This window comes from Drosophila takahashii, chromosome 3R (genome assembly GCF_030179915.1).
Source record: "Drosophila takahashii strain IR98-3 E-12201 chromosome 3R, DtakHiC1v2, whole genome shotgun sequence".
Lineage (NCBI taxonomy): Eukaryota > Metazoa > Arthropoda > Insecta > Diptera > Drosophilidae > Drosophila > Drosophila takahashii.
In genome coordinates, this window is record NC_091681.1 from 1,162,850 (window position 1) to 1,183,370 (window position 20,521).

The 20,521-nt window shown below is 39.0% G+C and overlaps 2 protein-coding genes across 13 annotated transcripts in view; one reads left to right on the forward strand and one right to left on the reverse strand.

Annotated features, from left to right (window-relative positions):
• Myo81F (Myosin 81F) overlaps positions 1 to 20,521 on the reverse strand; it is a 1,428,838-nt gene that overhangs the window by 1,032,665 nt on the left and 375,652 nt on the right. For 11 of the 12 annotated variants that reach the window (XR_011419017.1, XM_070216714.1, XM_070216710.1 and 8 more), the window contains exon 7: positions 17,826 to 18,068. The exons of the other annotated variant lie outside the window; for it this stretch is intronic. Coding sequence is in view for 10 of the 11 variants with exons in the window: in XM_070216714.1 (XP_070072815.1) it covers positions 17,826 to 18,068 (243 nt within the window). In the remaining variant the exon portion in view is untranslated. The remainder of the gene's footprint in view (positions 1 to 17,825; positions 18,069 to 20,521) is intronic. 12 annotated transcript variants of the gene reach the window in all.
• LOC138913340 (uncharacterized) overlaps positions 1 to 20,521 on the forward strand; it is a 275,105-nt gene that overhangs the window by 158,961 nt on the left and 95,623 nt on the right. The gene's annotated exons all lie outside the window — the stretch shown is intronic.

The window sequence follows — 20,521 nt, forward strand, 5'->3', positions numbered from 1 at the left end:
CATGCATTGCGTAATTAGAGATACAATGATTTAAAACTAGAGGCATATAGTTTCTTGCGAATCTATTTTGCACATTAAAATGCAGGCGACCCAGTAACTCGGGACTCTCCACATCTCCATGAATAAGATTCCTAATAAACGCAATACCAAGCATAGTTCTTCGATTTACTAATGATGGTAAGTTAATTAGAAGTAGTCTACTAGAGTAGGATGGCAGTATTAGGCTTGTATCCCAGTTAAGTCCCCGTAAGGCAAATATTAAAAAGTTTTTTTGCACAGACTGAATCCGGTCTATATGCACCCCATATTGGGGACTCCAAACTGGAGCGCAGTACTCGAGAATTGGTCGGACTAATGAAATAAACAAGGTCTTAGTAACATAGGGATCATCGAATTCCTTCGACCACCTTTTGATGAATGCAAGCACACCCCTGGCTTTATTTAACTACCATGGTAAATTTGATCAGAAAATTTAAGTTAAGGATCCATATAGACTCCAAGGTCGTCAGCATGCGTTATTCTATCTAACCCACAACCGCTTAAAGTATAAGTTGAATAGTGAGGGCTGACAATGAAAAAGGTCATTAGTTTACACTTAGAACCATTTAAATTTAAATCATTATTCATGCACAATGTTTAAAAAGCATTGAGATCAGATTGTAAAGCTAAACTTTGTGCGGGATCATTAAATTGCAGGCACAACTTAACGGCATCTGCGTACATAAGTACACGTGAGTTCGTTAGGACTAGAGGAAGGTCATTTATAAATAATGTAAACAGGAGCGGACCAAGATGACTTTCTTGTGGTACTCCGGACGTAACTCGGATTAGGGATGATAAAGAGTTTTTAAAAATGACCCTTTGAGTCCTGCCATTCAAATAACTTAAGATCCACCTAAGAAGATCATCAGGAAACCCCAAAAGGTCCAATTTCCGAACTAAAATCGGATGGTTTACAGAATCAAACGCCTTACTGAAATCAATGTAAACCACACCAGTCTGACGATTTTTTCTAAAACCATTTAACACAAATGAATTAAACTCCAAAAGGTTGGAGTTGAAATAAGAGACCTACAACTGTGTTGCAAATGGGGAGTAATAATATTCTCGAAGAGCTTCGGAATAGCTGATAGCTTTGAAATACCTCTGTAATTACATGAGTTCAATTTGCTCTCCTTTTTATAAAGCGGGATAACAAACGATTCCTTCTATTTATGCGGGAATTCTGACGCTTTTAAAGACAAAGTAAAAAGTTTGTGCAATGGTCTACACAAAGTCTCAGCGCAATACTTGAGCACACATCCAGGGACTCCGTCAGGACCCGGAGAGTAGACTGGTTTGACTTTGCAAATCTAAAAGAAGTGACCTTTCACTTATAACTGGACAAAAAATAAAAGTTTGATTTAGGCATGTCATATGGGTAAGACTGATCTGAAAGACTTGTTGTTGAATAGGTGGTTTGGAAAAACTGTGCAATAAGATCGGCTATGGCCTGATCTAAGGGTTGATGGGTAACTTGAAGATTTACGCTTAGTGTTAACAAAATTATAAAACTGTTTTGGATCTTTTCAGATATTTCAATTCATTTTGTACCCGTGTCAACAGTCAGATCCAGCGTTGTGTGATATGGGTCTTCTGGTAAAGTAATTGCAGAGGTTTTAACTATGCAGCCACAATCTGGACTTGAAACAAAGCATAGATCCAGTAATCGTCCTAACGAATTTTGAACATGGTTTACTTGAGACAATGAAATATCAAGCAAACCATCAAGAAAATCATGCTGCGTTGAAGGTAACAATATATTCGATATTCGATAATATGTCGCTCTAGGTATATTAAAGTCACCTAAAACTATTAACTTATCTCTATCTGATAGTCTACTTGAAATAAACTTGATAGCGGACAGATGGTTTTATATGTTGGGAATTCAGATAAGGTCGAAATATAAGAACATGTTATGTACTAAAAAAAAGAAAATTAGTTCAAAGGATGTTGGAAATCCCTTTAAAGAGCCATACACATCTTCATCTGTATCTGTCTCAAAAAACTAGATTCTTTCCTTCTGCTTTCTTATCAGAATACAAGAGGTTTACAAAGTAAGTTGACCAAATTGTATACTGATAGTTTTTCCTTGTCTTCCCATGTTATTGTGTTCATAGAAACTTGGTTAAAACCGGAAATTCTTAGTTCCGAAGTCCTTCAAAGTAAGTTCACAACGTACAGGCTTGATCGGTCCTCTCGACGTGTAGGTGGAGTTTTAATTGCAGTTGACTCAGAAATAACGTCTGAAGAAATAACGTCCGACGAAATAATGGACATTGTATTTCTGTGTATAAAACTCTTCGTACTCTTTAACAAAAATGCCTGCAGACCAAAAAATTGAGTGAGCACATCATTGCAAAATGAGCACAGGGAACACCGATCTTAATTGATGATACTTCCCTAGAATATGGAAAATTAAATCGTTCAACCTTTAGATAATCAATCTGAACTTTGTTACGGATATAGGCCGTAATGTCTAGGGATGAAACTTTAGGATTCAGCCGAGAAACAAAAATTTGTTTCCGCTGCGGTACACAGGTGACTGTTTTAGGTACCACGCATGTGACAGGTTTTGGTGCTACAGCATTTATTGCTGCACTAACAGTTCCAGTCGATACTCCCGACGTTAAGTAAACATGCGGCGTTGGAATCATTTCTGTGTTTTTTTTAACAGATTTTTCGGGTGTCTCCTGCGGCAAAATCTCACGATCTTTACATTCGGATACCGAATTTTTTTTAGCTTTCGACTTAAGTACCATTTGTGCGGCAGCTGAGATCGACTGCTGTGCTGCAGAACCCGGATCGCCAGAGAGAGTTTCACTTGCGTCTCCCGTGGGTTGTCTATTGACCGCGATCTTTTTACGCTTAGGAGAATCGGGCTCAGATAGCATACGGCTAGTAAGCTGCAACTCAAGCGCCACAAGCAGCTCCGTATTTCTACGGCTGTTACGAATTTATTCCGTCACAGTGCTTTTTGTGAGCCGTCTTATAGAGATTGCCTGGGTTTCGTACGTAGTAGCGCAAGCCACTTCTCATGTCGATTGCATCGCGAACCAGGCCCGAATAGCCAAGACATTTTGCACGAATGGCACGGAATGCTCTGTTGTCCAGCCAAAATCAACGACTTACATTTCTTTGAACAACAGACAGCCATTATCGCTATATTCCGAACCACAGTGCAAAGAGAAAAAGCTACGATAGTAAGAGAGAGCGGGAGAGAGTGAGCGGGAATGAGTAAGCGGGGGAGCGTAAGTTTTCGTTGTACCAACAACAACGTTTTATGCGGGAGAGCGGGTAACTACCGTATAGATGCTTACCGCTCCAAACAGCGTTTGTCAGAAAAGGAGAATGCAATTAAATAAAAACAATAACAACAAACACTGCACAGAGGCTGGGCGTGCAAACTAATTTAGTTAATTTAAACAAAAAACAATCACTATGCACTCGCGAAGCGTACGGATGTTGTTAGTATGTCCCTAACAACTTTATAAATGTAAGAAAAATTGAATTAAACCCCGATGCTTTATGGACAAAAAGAACACAAATTCAAGACAAAAAAATCGAAAAGTTAATTTTAAATGTAGCCCCAAAACTATGGAAGTATCGAAATTTCTTTTAGATTTCTAATTAGGCCTTTTTAAAAACTAAAATTCGGCAAAATACAAATTTCGAAATTCCAATCACTTTAGAGTTTAAGCTTAAGTACATATAATTTTTTTGCTCTATAATATGGATGTTGAGCTGTTTGGGGACACTGGGGGGACATGGCAGACTTAAGTGGGCGCCTACCCCCCCAATGGGATACTGTGCAAAAATTTGGCTGGTCTAGCTCTTACGGTTTGGGCTGTGGACGTATCCCCTTAAAAATCGATCTTTCATTTTAATATTTTTAGAGATCAAGAAACAATTAGCGGATCAAAACATTCTGTACTTTCCCAAATAAAACTAAATTTTTTACTACCCCAAAAAACTGTACATTTTTCCTATGGAATTGGCTGCATGTTTTTTATGAACTTTTCTGAAAAAACCCATTCGCTTTTATTAAGGGCTGTGTTGAGCTTTTAGTAGGGGAGTGTAGGGTAAGGTGACGAACGATTCGTTTTTTGAATGTAACTTTTGTAAAAATCAATATTTTTCAAAAGTGTAAACGCAGAAAGTTGCTTACATCTACTGAGCATATCCCTGTAAAATTCGAAATTCGAAATTCCAATGCAGCTAAATCCCACAGCGTTTGGCGTGAACCCCACTTTTTACAAACAAAAAAATACATTTTTTTATATATTATTTACGGAAAGGTTATTTTCGATACGGAAAAGAAAAAAGTAATAAGATAATACCCAAACTTACAAAAAAAAAATGGTCAAAGTGCAAATTTTTTTTAAAATTAAATTAAACTGACTTCACTATTAAAAACAACAACAACAGCGCTAAAGAAAAAAACGCGAGGTACCAAAAACTGTTGATAAAGATCTCATGTATACGTGCATATATTTGCCTGATTTTATTTTCCACTCATCTTTGCTCTGGCACTGCTGAAACACAAGTAAATTGAATGGGTTTGCTAGTTTGCGCACCACATTTTTAGCGAAAATTACCTCACGAACAAATTACGGGACTTCTTATTAATATTACTGTAAATACATTGTCGACACGATAAGGGGAGACGACTACATTTATTTGGAATTTTTGTCGTGACGTCATATATGAGATTCGACGAGTTCGTCACATTACCCTACTCGTCAAATTACCCTACAGTCCCCTACTTCCAAAAAGCCGAAAAAAATTTAGTATATGCTAAAACGTTCGCTACCGCTTTACATAGGAAGTATATATGTAACAAGAAAGAAAGCTAGCTTCGGCCAGCCGATGCTTATATACCCTTTTTTCGGATCGTTTCTATTAACACACAAATCGCAAAAATTTTATATTTTGTATTATTTTGACATTATATTTTCTATCCTTCCCCGTGGCAGCTTATTATATGATTTTTGTTTAACTTAATTCGAAATTCGGAAATATTAAAAAAAAATCATATCATATAAAAACAACAGAGCTATAATTTGTTTCCATTTAATTTCCCAATTATTTTTCGATCGATCCTATGGCAGCTATATGATATAGTCGCCCGATTTTTTTTTTTTGTTTTTTTTATTTATTTATTTATTTTATAAGTCATCCAACGCTACAAGCTTAGAGCTTATTATTAATGCGCTAGTCACAAAAACGTTTCAATTAAGGTAAACATATTTAAACTTATTAGCTAATACAGTACTTATATTTAATATTTAATATTTAGGTCGCTTTAAATTTATTAGTTTTGGTTATTATGAAATAATTTTTAAGGGTTTAAAGGATTTTAACTTTTAAGGTGTGAGATCAATTTGAATTTAAAATGCGTTGTGCTGCTTATATTTTTGATGCTATTAGGTAGCTGATTCCATAGTCGAATAGAATATACAAAAAATTGTCTTTCTGATAGCAGAGACCTGTGCCTGACTGAAGTGATATTGTTTACCCTTCGTGATGTTGTAAATTGTAAGTTTTCGTATAAGTAGGATGGTTATTTATAAGTAATAATTTGGTGTAGGAGAAGTAGTACTCTAAGGTTTATCCAATCCATTAAGCTAAGGTCAAAGATTTTATATGTAAAGTTGGAAACATGGTCCGCCCTCCGTAAATCAAAGACAAAACGAGCGACATTGTTCACAGCTACTCTAAGTTTATTCAGGCTGCATGAGTCACAGTTTGCAAAGACTTCTAATCCATAGAAAAGTTGTGGAATTATGCAGGTTTTTGCAATTAGTTGACGGATGTTTGTGGGAAGAAAACGTTTTGATATTGACAGAGATCTTAGTGTGCCATAGGTCTTACCCACTGCCCTTGAAATATGGTCATTCCAGGACAGTGTTCTGTTAAAAATAAATCCTAGGTTGGGTGCATTATCCACGTATTTCAAAAAACTATTATTAATACTTAAAGGTAGTATGTTTTCAATTTTAATTTGCTTTTTGTGGATGACCAGACACATGGATTTTGCAGCGTTCAGACCTAGGCCATTGCCTTTCGCCCACTCACTAACACGGACAAGTTCACTATTACAGACAGTTACACACTCATAAATTCTATTAAGAGGACGAGTAACATACATCTGGACGTCATCAGCGTACATATGAAAATCACAGTTAGATATGAAATTAGGAAGGTCATTGATATATAACGTAAATAACAGAGGACCAAGAACAGAACCTTGCGGAACACCACGGTTAAGGAACACAAACGAGGATAAAATGTTAGACAATACAACTGATTGGCGACGATTGCTCAGGTACGAAGTCATTAGCTTAATTGCAGTGGTTGAAAAATTATATACATTTTTTAATTTCGCACATAAAATATTGTGATTTACTGTGTCGAATGCCTTACTATAATCAAGTAAAACTAAGAATGTCACATTGGAAGAATCTATTTTTTCTCGTATATCTTCTGCTATTTTTAAAATGGCGGAAGTGCAGCTCCTGTGTCTTCTAAAGCCAGATTGTTTATCATTGAGCACTTTATTGTCTATAATAAAGCCATTAGGTTTTCGAAAATTTTGGACAGGTATGGGAGAATTGATATGGGCCTATATTCTTTATTTTTCTTTGGAATTGGGTGAATCTTGGCAACTTTCCAGCTGTCTGGAAATACGGATTCCATGATCGCAGTATTAACAATGTGGGTGAGAAATACAAGTATTCGTGGGAGTAAAATCTTTATAAATTTTGGGTTAACATCGTCCAATCCGGTAGCATTCGATTTAATTTTAAGAATACATTCAAGGACATCACATTGACTCACACACACAAACCTAGATCTATTATCACATATATTTTCAGGTACTTGTTCTTGGTTCAGGTATATACTATCAGTGACTTCAGGTACATTGCATTCCGTGAACTGCCGATTCAAGGCATCTACATCTACATCTTCTAAAAGGCTAGTTTTTGCTCTCGATATTCCTAAATTTTTTATTACTTTCCATGTTTCGGTCGATGATTTTGTATTATAAAACTTGCGACTGTAAAAGTTAGATTTGGCCGAATCGATTAGGTTTGTCACATTCTTTCGTAGCATTTTAAAAGTGGTACACAGTGCTGAAGTCTTGTATCGTTTCCACTTGATATATGCCTCGTTGCGCTTTTTAATGGCTGTCTTGATTTCAGAGTTAAACCATGGTTTTCCAGATGCCCGGAGGATTTTACTTCGTACCGGCACAAATTCGTTATAAAGGTAGCTGATATTATTTTGAAAAAAGGTCACTTGTTGGTCTACTGATGGTAAACTATAAATATCGATCCAATTGCACAAATCAAATTCCGCGCCTAGATGGTCATAGTCTATATTTTTAAAGTCCCTAAATATTATTGTTTTGTCAAGAACTGGCCAGTCAAAGTAATACGTCAAGAAGATTAGGTCATGTTTAGAGAAGGACGGCACAATCAATTGGTCATAGATAACTACTTTTCCAATGTTGGTCACAAAAAATAAATCTAACAGTGTGTTGCGCGATTTGGTAAAATGTGTTGGAAAGGATGAGTTCACCAGGTTGATTCCTAGTGATTCAATGCTATTTTTCAGATGGGTTTCTCTTAGGAAATCACTATTGAAATCACCTTCTAAGATGATATTACAGTAATTAACAGAGATATTTGACAGCAAATTGATGAGATCATCGTAGTTGACATTAAAATGAGGGCGATAAGTACACCCAATTAATATTTTTTCAGATTTATTCCGGCTGCTAATTTCTAGAAATACATATTCTATTGCACTGTTCTCGGGATGTTTACATATGGACTTGGTAGCTAATTTATTGCTGACATAAATTGCGACTCCTCCCCCGTGACTGTCACGATCTGATAAAATTAAAATTGAAATTCGAAAATATTTAAAAAGAGTCATGTCCTAGAGTAGAAGAGAATACAATAAAATCCAAAAAAGTTTTTACCACCCTAGATTTAGCCAACGGATTTTTCAAATCGAAGTGGAGTCTAGAAAGTTAAATTCCTTCGTAACACACAACGGAAAATATGATGTAACGAACTGCTTTTTGTTTAGCTCAGCAGATCGTGTGTTCGTCCCACCAAATGTATATAAACTTGACCGCCCGGTAAACAGTAACTACACTTCAGAACTCGGTTAAGGAGGCGTTTATTTACGGCTCTTGTTTACAATTACACAGGAACACAAAACTGAACTTTGTGAAATTTTCACGAATCATTTCTAGTTTTCCATAATAGTTTGGCGATCCTGAGTAAATGTCCCATACAAACTTATGTCCCATCACCTACAGGTGCCGCGGTATAGCTAAGAATACAAAAAATCGATTTTTGCCGACATTTTAAATTATGTGGTCTATATAATTGGACTAACCTTTATTATTTTCGCTGAAATCTACTCTCAATGCATCACGGCATTCCTAAAAAATAGTCCCCATTTTCAACCATTGCCCATCTCTTTGAAATTCGACGCCAAAGTTGAAAATCCGAAAATTTACATGTTTTCTCTGATGAAAAAAGAAATCTGAGAATTAAATCTTAAAAGGAACCTATTTTAATTATTCCTTGAATCTATTGTTCATTGTTGTAGGCCTAGCAAACTTTTTTGTATGGTATACACTTTTACACTTTTGAAACGTTTGCAATGCAATTGAATACCCTAAATGATTTCCCATACGATTTCAAGGTTTTAACCCTACTTTAAATTTAACAAACGGGCGAGAAAACGGCCCTTAGCCGGTTGTTGCCTAGAACGACCTCAGCTACCTGTGTCGCAATTCGGAGACTTGCTTGGTCCCGAACGTCTTGACGTAGCGACCTTGATCCTTACTGGTTTTCCACGGCTGTTTCTCCTTAACTTTGACTTTTACTAGACGTTGCTCACTCGCGATTTGATGATCGATGACTGGTCCCGACTCCAGCGCTGGTCCCGCTTATATAGGCCTTCGGGTTCAGTTAATCCTCGGCCACTTCTTTTCTTCTCCTGAATTCAGGGTCCAAAGTCCACGGTTTTACCGTTCGAGCTTTCGCCCTCTGCGCACGGCACCACACTAAGGTTCAAAGTGCGGCGCTGTACCGTTCATTCCTTGCTCGCGACACGCCTGCGCTCTCTCTTATCTCCCTCTGACTAGTACCGTCTCGCTCTGACGCCTCTCTTATCTATCCCTCTCTCTGGGTTGGTAGTCTCCCAACTCTCCTTACAATGAGTTCACGCACGTCCTATTTGGTATAAGCACCTCCCCCGCAGTATTTTGCCGCTATGAAGGTGCTGCGCTAAGAGACCTGATAAAGTCCAACAAAATCGTCGTCTACATGGACGACTTCATCATATCAACGGCAGATGAGGAATCAGGACTATCAGTTTTGAAGGAAGTCTTAGTTTCGCATCAAGTGGGAGAACGGACAGTTTTTGAAGCGAAAAATCACATTTTTTGGACACCTATTTGAAAACGCAACGATTGCTCCAACAGAGGACAAGCTCAAGGCAGTCGTTAATTACCCAACACCGCAGAGCAGAGAGGCACTTTGCGGTTCTTATTGGGCTAACATCTTATTTGCGTCGTTTCATGAAAGGCTATGCTTACCCTACGTCGCAAGACTGACAATTCGCGTGTGGGGGAAAACACTCAAAATTGGTCTTATAGCGCTTTTTTCTTGTTCATACAAGAATCTGTTTATACATTCTATCTTATTGTTGCTTACTGAAACTGACCAACTTATTGTGCTCGGTGACTTTAATCTTCCCAAAGTTTCTTGGCTGGAGAGTAATGACTCATTGGCAATGATTCCTAGGATGCAACATGACTTTATTGATGGTCTAGTTCAACGGTCGGCAGCGTCCTATTAAGTGAGCATAGGGTTTTGTTCTGCCCAGCCTCTGGTCTGCACTCACACTCTGATAATCTGCCCAATGCAATTTACTCACACAAATATTAAACAAAATGTTATTGTATGTGTGTGCCGATCGCTGGTCTAGTTGAACTATCTTTGCAGCAAGTTAACAGGATTCCCAATCATATTGGCCGTCCTCGTGACTTTATCTTTGTTTTTGACAGTAGCGATGCTGAATTTAGTCGTATAGAAATTTTAGAAGAACTGATTACGCTAAACTAGTGGAATCTTTATCTACAGTAAGCTGGTCCTATCTAGTTGACCTTCCTGTTGACGATGCGGTTGGGTACTTTTATGAAGTCCTTTTCCGACTATTTGATGTACATGTCCCTCTCGCCTCCATGAAGAATTCTTACAGCTCTCCATGGCTTACCCGGCAACTATTTTATCTAAACAATAAAAAACAAGACTGTTTAAACGGTTTAAAATATCCGGCTGGCAGACAGACTTTGCTAAATATAGTTCGGCTAAGGCGGAATTTATTCAGTACAACATTTGAATGTTATAGAAATTACCAGTCTCGTTGTAAGCGTGATTTCAAAAGCAAACCCAAACTTTTATTTTCTTTCGTCAATTCTAAACGGAAGTCTAACTGCTTTTCTCCTTTTCTTTTTCTCAATAATAATGTAGAATTTGATGACCATGAAATTTTCAACTTATTCGCAGATTTTTTTCAATCGACATATGGGTGGTTCTTTTACAAACCGAACACCTTTTCTTGGGTCACATTTTTGATTCGCCTGAAACTTTTTTACGTGTATTATTCGGAAAATAAGTAAACTCGTAAATCAGGATTTGGCCGAAAAAAAATTATTTTTTTTTTTAGAATTGTTTTTAGTTTGCCAAAAATCGTGATTTTTGAAAAAGTACCCTCTCATTGAAAATCTGTATCTCCGGTTGTAGTAATCCGATTGACTTCGTGTCTTTTGCAATATTTCCTATATAACCTCTTATTTAAAAAAAAATTAAGAAAAATGAGTTTTTAATTTCTAAAAAATAAAAACAAATTAAGATTTAACAGAATTTTTTTAACGGGTTCCCCACAGAAAAAATTTTTTTTTTTAATTTAAAATATGCGTCATATTGTTAGTTTCAATCGGTTTTTGTCAAAAAGGTGGAGCCATGTTTAGTTTTTAAAATATCGGATTTCTTTTAACAAGGCCTCGGCTTTTTCCAAGAGTTCCAAGAGTGGTCGGAAAAAGCAATTTGGCGGCATATCCCCACGAAAGTAAACCCAGCGGACATTGTGTCACGGGGATGTGACGTTGAGGAACTCACAGCTTCCATTTGGTTCGCTGGGCCGTCGTTTTTGCTCGATGCAGAAAAAGATTGGCCTGTGAATCGACACTTCGAAGTACCTGCTGATGTCGTGTCGATGGAATTACGCAAATCAGCTTTGGCGCTTGTGGTTATCCCAGAGCCTAATTGTGTGCTTCAGAAAATAGAATCCTTTTCGTCGCACATAAGGCTTCTAAGGGTTTTCGTGTGGGTCTTTCGGTTTATTCAAAGGTGCAAAAAAGTGCCTTTTGAAAAAAGTATTACTCCAAGAGAACTGAATTTTGCGTTCGAGAAAATAGTGAAAGTGATCCAATCTCACGAGTTCAGTGACGACATAGGCAAAATTCGGAAAAATAAACCGGTAGCAACGAATATTCAAAAACTAAGCCCTTTTCTCCAGGAGAAAAAACTAGATTGGTGTTCCTCGACATTGTTGCGAGTTGGGGGTCGGTTATTGAATGCTCCTATCCCGTACGAAGCCAAATTTCCGTTGTTGTTGTCGAAAGGCTCACAGTTTGTTTGTGTCCTACCTGCGCGTCACAAATTGTCATGCTGGCCCTCGAGCTCTTGTAAGTCTGTTGCGAGAAAAGATATGGTTGGTTAATGCGCAGGAAGTTTGCCGCAGAACAGTTCGGTCTTGCATTCGTTGCTTTCGGCCTCCAGGCGAAAAACAAGTGGCACCAGGAGGTTCCAAACGTCGCCGTGGGAGCTCTCGTCGTCGTCGCCGAGGTCGGATCGTGGCGGTGCACGTCGGCGCTGACGGCAAGGTCCGAGTGGCGGACGTAAAAACAAAGGATACGACGTATCGGCGAGCGGTCCATAGGCTGGCGGTGCTGCCTGTGGCGTGCTGAAGACGGTGGTCCTTCAGAGGGGGCGGTGTTTGCGCACTTTGCGCTTTTATAATGAAATATGTTGAATAGTGTAAGGCGGGAGCGGGAGCGCAATAAAGCTTTAATCGCGCTCGCGAATTCGCCCCGTCTCTCGCCCCCTTCGTTAAGTTAGGCTTAAGCGTTTATATATTGAAATTAAAAAGTCAGTTGTCATATGAATCTCATTGCGCAAACTCCCTTTCGTCGTCGCCAAAATAAAATATCAAATTTCCCTGCAATCACAAGTTTTTGCGTTGTAATACAAAATAGTATTACATTTTCTAAACCTTTTGTACAACTGTGCACTCCTTGAACTTTCTTGTCTTTCACACTGCTCTCGCCAAAATGAGATTTTGCACCGATTGTTTGGTAGTCCTTCAACTTTTCCTTAAATTCGGTCATGTTTCTAGCTCCATAAAGCATCGATTTGGATGAGAGCGTCTTCTTCAACATTTTCCCGTGAGGCAATATCTTTCATACGGTAAAAATATTCCTGTACACTTTCGGTTGCGCGTCGTTTGCTCTCTTCAAGTTGCATGTGTATTTGTTTGCTGCTCACTCTCGATCTGAACTCGCTTAACAAAGACTCTTTTAAAGCACTCCACGAATTTATTCCTTTCTCGCTCAACACAAACAATTTCGCGACACCTTTGAGCGATTTTTTTGGCAAGGATCAGCTTTTGCATTTCGTTCCAACCCATGAGTACAGCTTGGTCCTTAAAATCACTTGTCCAGACCTCGACTGGAATTTCGTCTGTGCCTTCGAATTGTTTTATAGATTCCTCTATATCGCGAAAACTTAAAGCGAAACGCGGCATTTCGTTGTATTGAATCGGCACTGGTTGCGAATTCTTCTTTCGGTCTTTTTTACTCGATGGATTTGTTCTTGCGGAATTTGAAATGACACTCTCGATTTCGTCGTCGCTTTGATACTCCTCTTCGTCTTCTCTCTCTTCATCAGATTCCTCTGGATCTTCCACTTCGTTGCCAGCGAGAAGTTGGCCAAATCGAAGATTGCGAAAAATATGCAATTGCATGTTTTCGATTTCGTGGCTTATGCTTAAAACTAGGCATATCAAAATTAAATCCCTTTCAGTCAGTTTTGCCTGCACGTACACACTTTTGGCTTTATATACTACGTCATTTTCGTCGTATTGAAAGCCAGAAAATTCGCAAAGGCGTTTGCGATTATTCCTGTCTCCTTCTTTTTCAAACACGAATTTGTGCAAAGCCCAAATGCTTGCCTTTGATGCTGTTTTTAGATTTTTTGAAATTAAATTGTTTAGACACGCCATAATTGAAAAAATGTATGTTTCACGAAGGGTTTTTGTGTCTCTTTCACGTAGTAGAACTTTCTCGTATCACTTTCACCTTTCGGATACTTCCCGGCGAGCTTCCAAATGTGAGGTTTTTTTTATTAGTTTAAAGAATATAAGTTTAAGTGTTTATTTAAATGATTAAAATGATATCACAATGTCAGTAGAATTGAGACCGTCGTCGCGTCGTTCTGCTCTTCACAAAATCACGTCTTCCTTGGATCAGATCTTGTCAAATACTGCTCCTACTCGTCGTTCTCATCCTATCGTCGTTGGTTTCGTCCTTTTCTTCTTTGGCTCGTCTTCTTCTGGAATGTGCTACATATTCAATAAGTGATTGTGTTTAAGAGTCTTTTTTTGTTGTGTTATTTAACGATAGTGTTTGCACGTATATATATGTATATATGTTTCTAATTTCTTCAAAAAACCCAGGATCCAGCGCACAGTGGTCGGGCTGGTATGGAGCCGCGGCCATAAATACTTCTAGATGTGCCATCGCTATGAAACTTTTACCAAAAATCTAGATAAATATTACTAGATCGTAAAACTATAGGAACGATTTTCTCAGTGGTTGCCTTTACATGAGAGGGCAATTAAAAATTCAATTTTTGTAATAATAACAACTTGGTTTGTTTACCCTACGATATTCACAAACTTAGAACTGCAATATTAAAATGTGGGATCGATTACTAAGCTCCACCCGCACCAAAAAAATAAAAAAAACAAAACTAACAACAAGAGAGAACGCTATAGTCGGGTGGGTGTCCCGACTATCTAATACCCGTCATTCAGCTCAAGGAAGTGCGAGGGAGATGGAGATATACAATTTTCATTGCGCATAACTTTTTAATGAATGGTCCGATTTGAAAAATGTCGTCTACATTTCGATAGGTATAAATATACATGTGGGCGCCAAATCGTTAGTGGGCGACTGTGGGCGTTAGAGGGGGCGTGGCGTTCGGCTGAAATAAAGTTACGCTGCGTAGGAAGCCCAAGAATATGTGTGGGAAATCTCAACCTTCTAGCTTTTGTAGTTTCCGAAATCTCAGCGTTCATACAGACAGACGGAAAGACGGACATGGCTAGATCGACTCGGCTAGTGACCCTGATTAAGAATATATATACTTTATGGCGTCGGATACGCTTTCTTCAAGCTGTTACATACTTTTGCTCTACGAGTAACGGATATAAAAATTACTTTCTAATATAAAGCCATAAACACATACCAGAACGTTCGAATGAAAAGCGCCCATACATGCAAAAGTGTCTCCTATACAGATTCATCAAAGAATTGATTTCATTATCTTTGCGCCTCGCTTAGGAAACCAATTAGCTTCGGCCAATTTTATCCAATTAGTACGGTTTAGAATTCCACGTAGTCTAACTCGTATTCTAACTCGACCAACTCGTAGTGTGTTCGATGGCAACCTAAAGAGTCTATTTAAGAAAAAAGTTCCCAATTTTTCTACTTCTTCGGAATACGTGTGTCCCCAGATTTCGGCAGAATGACACATTATGCTTTTTTCTGTGGCTTCGAATAAATTGTATTTAATGCTGCCCTTGACTTCTTGCTTTGCTAGGCACGATCTCCAAGTACTGTTCAGTGCAACTATGGCATCTTTTAGCGTTTGTTGCAGACGTTCCTTGAAGCTCATGTTTGATGATAAGACCGTTTCGCTACCATTAAACGTCCATTTTTCATTTCTGGCCAAGCGTCCTCTGGGATCTTTTCTGTCTCTTATTTCACCAATTTCCATCTCAAAACGTTGGTAGTACTTGGCTTCTGTTGCTGTGCATAGTGACTTATACGCTGTATTGGCAAGTTTAGTTTCATTGTTGGCGTTCTGAGTTTGCCGCCACTTCTACGCTTGGCGGCATACGATCGGAGAAAGTTTCTTCTAAAACCGAAAAGCGTTTAATAAGGTTGCGCCAGGCTCCTCTTATAGCACAATAGTCTATCGTAGAGCAGGCTTGTCCTCTTACAAAACTAATCCATCCGTATCTCCACTCATTCTGCCGTTTAAAATTGTCATATTTGTGGTTTCGCATAGTTCTATTAGCTTAACAACATTTCCATCCGCTGTTTTGACGCAGGCTCTTCTAGTCTCGTTGGTTAAGCTTGCCACTGAGAATCCAGTCTCCGTTTTGATCTGGTGCTCTCCTATTCTCGCATTTAAGTCGCCAACTATCATGACAATCTATCCATCGTAGCCAATTGTAGAGGTCCTCAATATCTTTCTTCCAGTAGTTGCAGTACCGGTATACGGGCAGTATGGAAAGTTTGTTATGGGTACAGGACAAGAAAGTTGTGGATGCATTGTTGTGTTGTAAAGCTGCAGTTTTCTCCAGGGTCCATCTGTTTGCTTATCCCGAGAACCTGTTCCGCCCGCCCTAGCAAATCTTCTGGTTGCGGGGATCCAATATAGCTTGTGGTTTGGGAAATACGTTTCTTACTAGTCAAAGCGATTTTCTACGAAAGTTTCAAATAATAGGAATATTTCAAAAGTGTTTATAAAACAGAATAATTTACTAAAAAGACGTTTATTTGCTAGTCCAGCTATATTGTATGCTACTATATATAAACTATTTTTATACCCGTTACTCGTAGAGTAAAAGGGTATATTGTATTCGTGCAAAAGTATGTAACAGCTAGAAGGAACCGTTTCCGACCCCATAAAGTATATATATTCTTAATCAGGGTCACTAGCCGAGTCGATCTAGCCATGTCCATCTGTCCATCTGTCTATCTGTCCGTATGAAAGCTGAGATTTCGGAAACTACAAAAGCTAGAAGGTTAAGATTTTCCACACATATTCTCCTACGCAGCGAATGTTTATTTCAGACGAGCGCCACGCCACGCCCACAATCGCCCACTAACGATTTTGAAATGTGTCCTGCGCCCACATCTTCAAAGATTTCCGAGAAGTGTAAATGCAATTTTGTTTGTGTATATTTATACCTATCGAAATATAGAAGACATTTTTCCAATACCCGTCACTCAGCTAAAGGGAGTGCGAACCCTGTACTCTGGTTGGTTTGCCGACTATCTAATATTCGAACCTCAACTAAATGGAGAGCGAGGGAGATAAATATATAAATAATTTAAACTGCGTATAACTTTTTAATTAATGGTCCGATTTCAATTTTCTACATTTCGATAGGTATAAATATACACAACAAAATTGCATTTATACTTCTCGGAAATCTTTAAAGATGTGGGCGCAGGACCCATTTTAAAATCGTTTGTGGGCGATTGTGGGCGCTAGAGGGGGCGTGGCGCTCGGCTGAAATAAACTTGCGCTGCGTAAATGGCCCAAGAATATGTGTGGAAAATCTTAACCTTCTAGCTTTTTTAGTTTCTGAGATCTCAGCGTTCATACGGACAGACAGACAGACGGACAGACGGACATGGCTAAATCGACTCGGCTAGTGACCGTGATCAAGAATATATATACTTTTTGGGGTCGGAAAAGCTTCCTTCTAGCTGTTACATACTTTTACACGAATACAATATACCCTTTTACTCTACGAGTAACGGGTATATCGATGAAATATACCATAAAGGAAAACTTTCTTTTCCGGTGAGGTACGTCTTCCTGATTAAGAAAATGGCACATAAATTTTTTTTATGGAGCTAATTTTTTTTAAAGTGTAAAAAACGTTTTTGACACGTTTTTAATTTCTAACTTGAGTTGTGGTTAACCGATTTAATCTATAAAAGACGCATTTTATAGGTAATAGGATGCCCTCCAACTTTTTTATACACGACATTCAGTTCCATTAATTAGTTTAGAAGCTACATTTCGTCAAAGATGAAAAAGATAGAAAAAATGCAAAAATACTGGCATAAATGGCTTCGTCAAAAATACACGCCTAAAAACCGAAATTATTTTTATGACAGGTAGAAGGGCGCGTTTCCGACCCTATTGTAAGCTGTGTTATTCCAATATATCATATTATTTAGTATATTCAGTGCAATCTAGTATAAGTCGATTTAATTTTAAGGATATTGTAAGTAATGATAGACGGCCACACTACATATAAGTGACGCCGATCGAGAAGACCGAAGAAGCGCAACGAAATTGAACATTTGAAAAACAAACAAGTTTCATCAGAGGGCCACGCCCCTTCTAACGCCCACAACCGCCTTAAGCGACTTTAAAAGGCGTCTGGAGCCTACATCTTTAAAGATTTGGAAAAAGTATAAATTAAATTTTGTTGTGTTTATTTATATCTATCAAAATCTAGACGAAAATTTTAAAATCGGACCATTCGATAAATAGTTAAGTCCAGATAATGGATTTCAAGCAGTGCAGTCGAGTACCTCGAATAAAGCGTTCTCTCTTGTTTTTAAATATATATTTCCAAAAATTATTTTTAATTATACTTACGATCGATTGTTCTAATGCAAAAACATAATGATTAAAAAATTTGTGTAGCTTTTCGTTGGTATAGTTTATGCATAGTTGCTCAAATGAGTTGTGCGCAAAATTTTCAAATCCAAATATATCGAGAACTCCAAGAAATTTAGCGCCATCTTGTCCTGGGTTTGTACAGTTGTTTATTTTTGTTACCAGCCATGTAAAGGTTTTAGAGTACAAAGCTTTGGCCATGGCATGTCGATTTTCTATAGCCTAAAAAAAGTAAGTTTATCATTACAAAATCTTTCAATGTGTGCTCTTTTTGGAAAAATAGTGGGTATTTAACGTAACAGCTTTAGCTAGAATTAAAAACTATCTTTTGGTTTGTGGTATGGACCCAAAAATAAATTATCGTGGGATAATAATGTGTTCCTAGCAGGCCTCAGAAGATTTGTTGCTAGAAAAGGTAAAGTTGCCAATATCTATGCGGACAACGGAACGAGACTTCAACGAAGATCAAGAGTTAGTTAAAGGAAAACACAATGGTTGCTGCGCAGCTTGAAAAAGATAGAATTAATTGGCATTTATCCTCCCGGCATGTCGATACTTCAATGCCAAATAGAAGCATGCTTGAATTCGAGATCGTTGTATACTTCTGAGAATGAAATGGATCAACATGAAGTATTAATTCCAGAAAATTCAATATGGTATCATAGGCCTATCAATAGACATAAATGATGGACGACTTAATACAAACATGTTAAGACCTAGTCAGCTAAAGAGTGAGATTTTCAAGATAAATGACAGTTTGTTTGAAAATTTAGTCATGCCAGGGAAAAGGACAGGCACAGAGCTATAGGAGGTTTACACCTTATTGACGGCTAGAGGTTTATTTGTGAATAAAAAATTAATAGGGGATAGGTCTGTAGGTTGGTACACCTTTTGTTTTCGATCTGCCATTTCGAAATTCACTTTACGCATTAGGTACTGATCGAAAGGTTAGTCTATTAGCTTTAAAAAAACAACAAAAAATTTATTTTCTTGGGGAAAGTTAAAAAATTATTGTTTTTTAAAAGTGCCAAAAAATGACTTTCTCAAAAAGTGGTTTGTAAAAAACAATAAAACTGACGCCAAAAGTACTCCAAACTTTCAGAAAATATTTTTTTATGTTATTTTAATCAATTTTATTTTTTTTAAACTTATTTTCCGACCATTTTTATTTAACTTAGACCAAATAGCAGTTAGTACTAAAAGGCTCGTTGAACGATCACATTTCCCCAATTTCAAAGAAATTTCAACTTACACTTTTAAAGTGTCCCAACTTACACAAAATGGGTTCTTTCAGAAACAAATTAATAACTTTTTTTCTGACTGTCAAATTAATCTGATATTTTAAATATTTGTTAAACATTTAATTATAATTACCTACGCTTTAAGCATGGCCGTCAGCCGTTGGGTACACAGGGGGACCAACGGGGGACTTGTCCCCTGCCGTAACTGTGTGCACCGATGGTAGTGCGACTATACTCTCCCCGTGAGGACGGCTGGAAGCAGGTCCATAGTCTAGCTATGACTATGCATGCTGACGAATCGTAGTCGGGCGGACTTGGGTAGGTCTTTAAAGTGCCTACCCTCAAGTCAGGCGTGTCAAGCGACCCGTGCCCACTGACTTTCAGGTTTGCAGCTGAGGGGTAAATCCAGCTGTGTTTTAACGGAACCTTCCCAGGGCCGGGCAACCCTGGGTCGGAAGTGGCCTTGCCGTGGCTTTGGGGCGGATTCGCGGTCGACTTTTTTATAGAGCCCCAACAGCCCTCAGGCCCGCCGCGCTTGCCTGGTCGAGCAACGTGGGCGATTATGTATTGAAAATGAAACCTAACACCGTAGCTTCGGACCTCACGGGGGAGGTTAAGCCCCAAACCGATTCCGCTACCATCGAGGAAGGGCCGCGAACATTAAGTCAGGGTTCTCCGGCTCCGATGGGAACGGAAGGGGCTGCTAAGACCAGCACCTTACTAGACACCAAGAACATCAACCCACACATCAGCGGAACCTAGCCGGGTATCAGCAAGGCAGCCACTGTTACGCATCAGCAGCGCAAGGCCAAGGTCAGTCGGGCTCGTTTTATTCTCGGCAGGATTGCCAAGAATGAGTCAGAGGGCAAGACTGACCAGCGCGAGGCGGAGGACAAGACTTGATGCCTTGCGGAGATCGGAGAATTCGAGGAATACATGAGGGAGCGCCCGGAGGCCACTCAAGCCAACACAAAAAGGGACCGCTCGCACGAGGCAAGAGTGAGCGCACCCAAAACGGACAAAGGACGCTCAGAGGAGGCCAAGACCGACCTCCTTTGTGAAGAAGGCCAAGAAGTTCAGCGACGTAGCCAAAGACAGCCTCGCGATGGCACTGGTGGACGACCTGCACGACGACGGACGTCTGCTGTCGGAGAAGTGGGAGGAGATCGAGGTCAAGGTGGCCGACATAATAGCTGAAAGGCTATCAGCCGTGCCAAACGGGCCGATCCCCTTCTTCGACTCGTCGGACATGGTCAGGGGGCACCGGGTTATCAAGTGCGATGACTCGTTCTCAAGGTCCTTCTTGGCGGAATGCATAGCCAAGATTGGAAATGCATGGGACGGCCTTAGTATTAGGCTCGTCCACGCCAGGGGAATCCCTAGGAGGACGCGGGCTCGCATTTGGTTGCCCAAGGAGTAGACTGACCAAGGAAA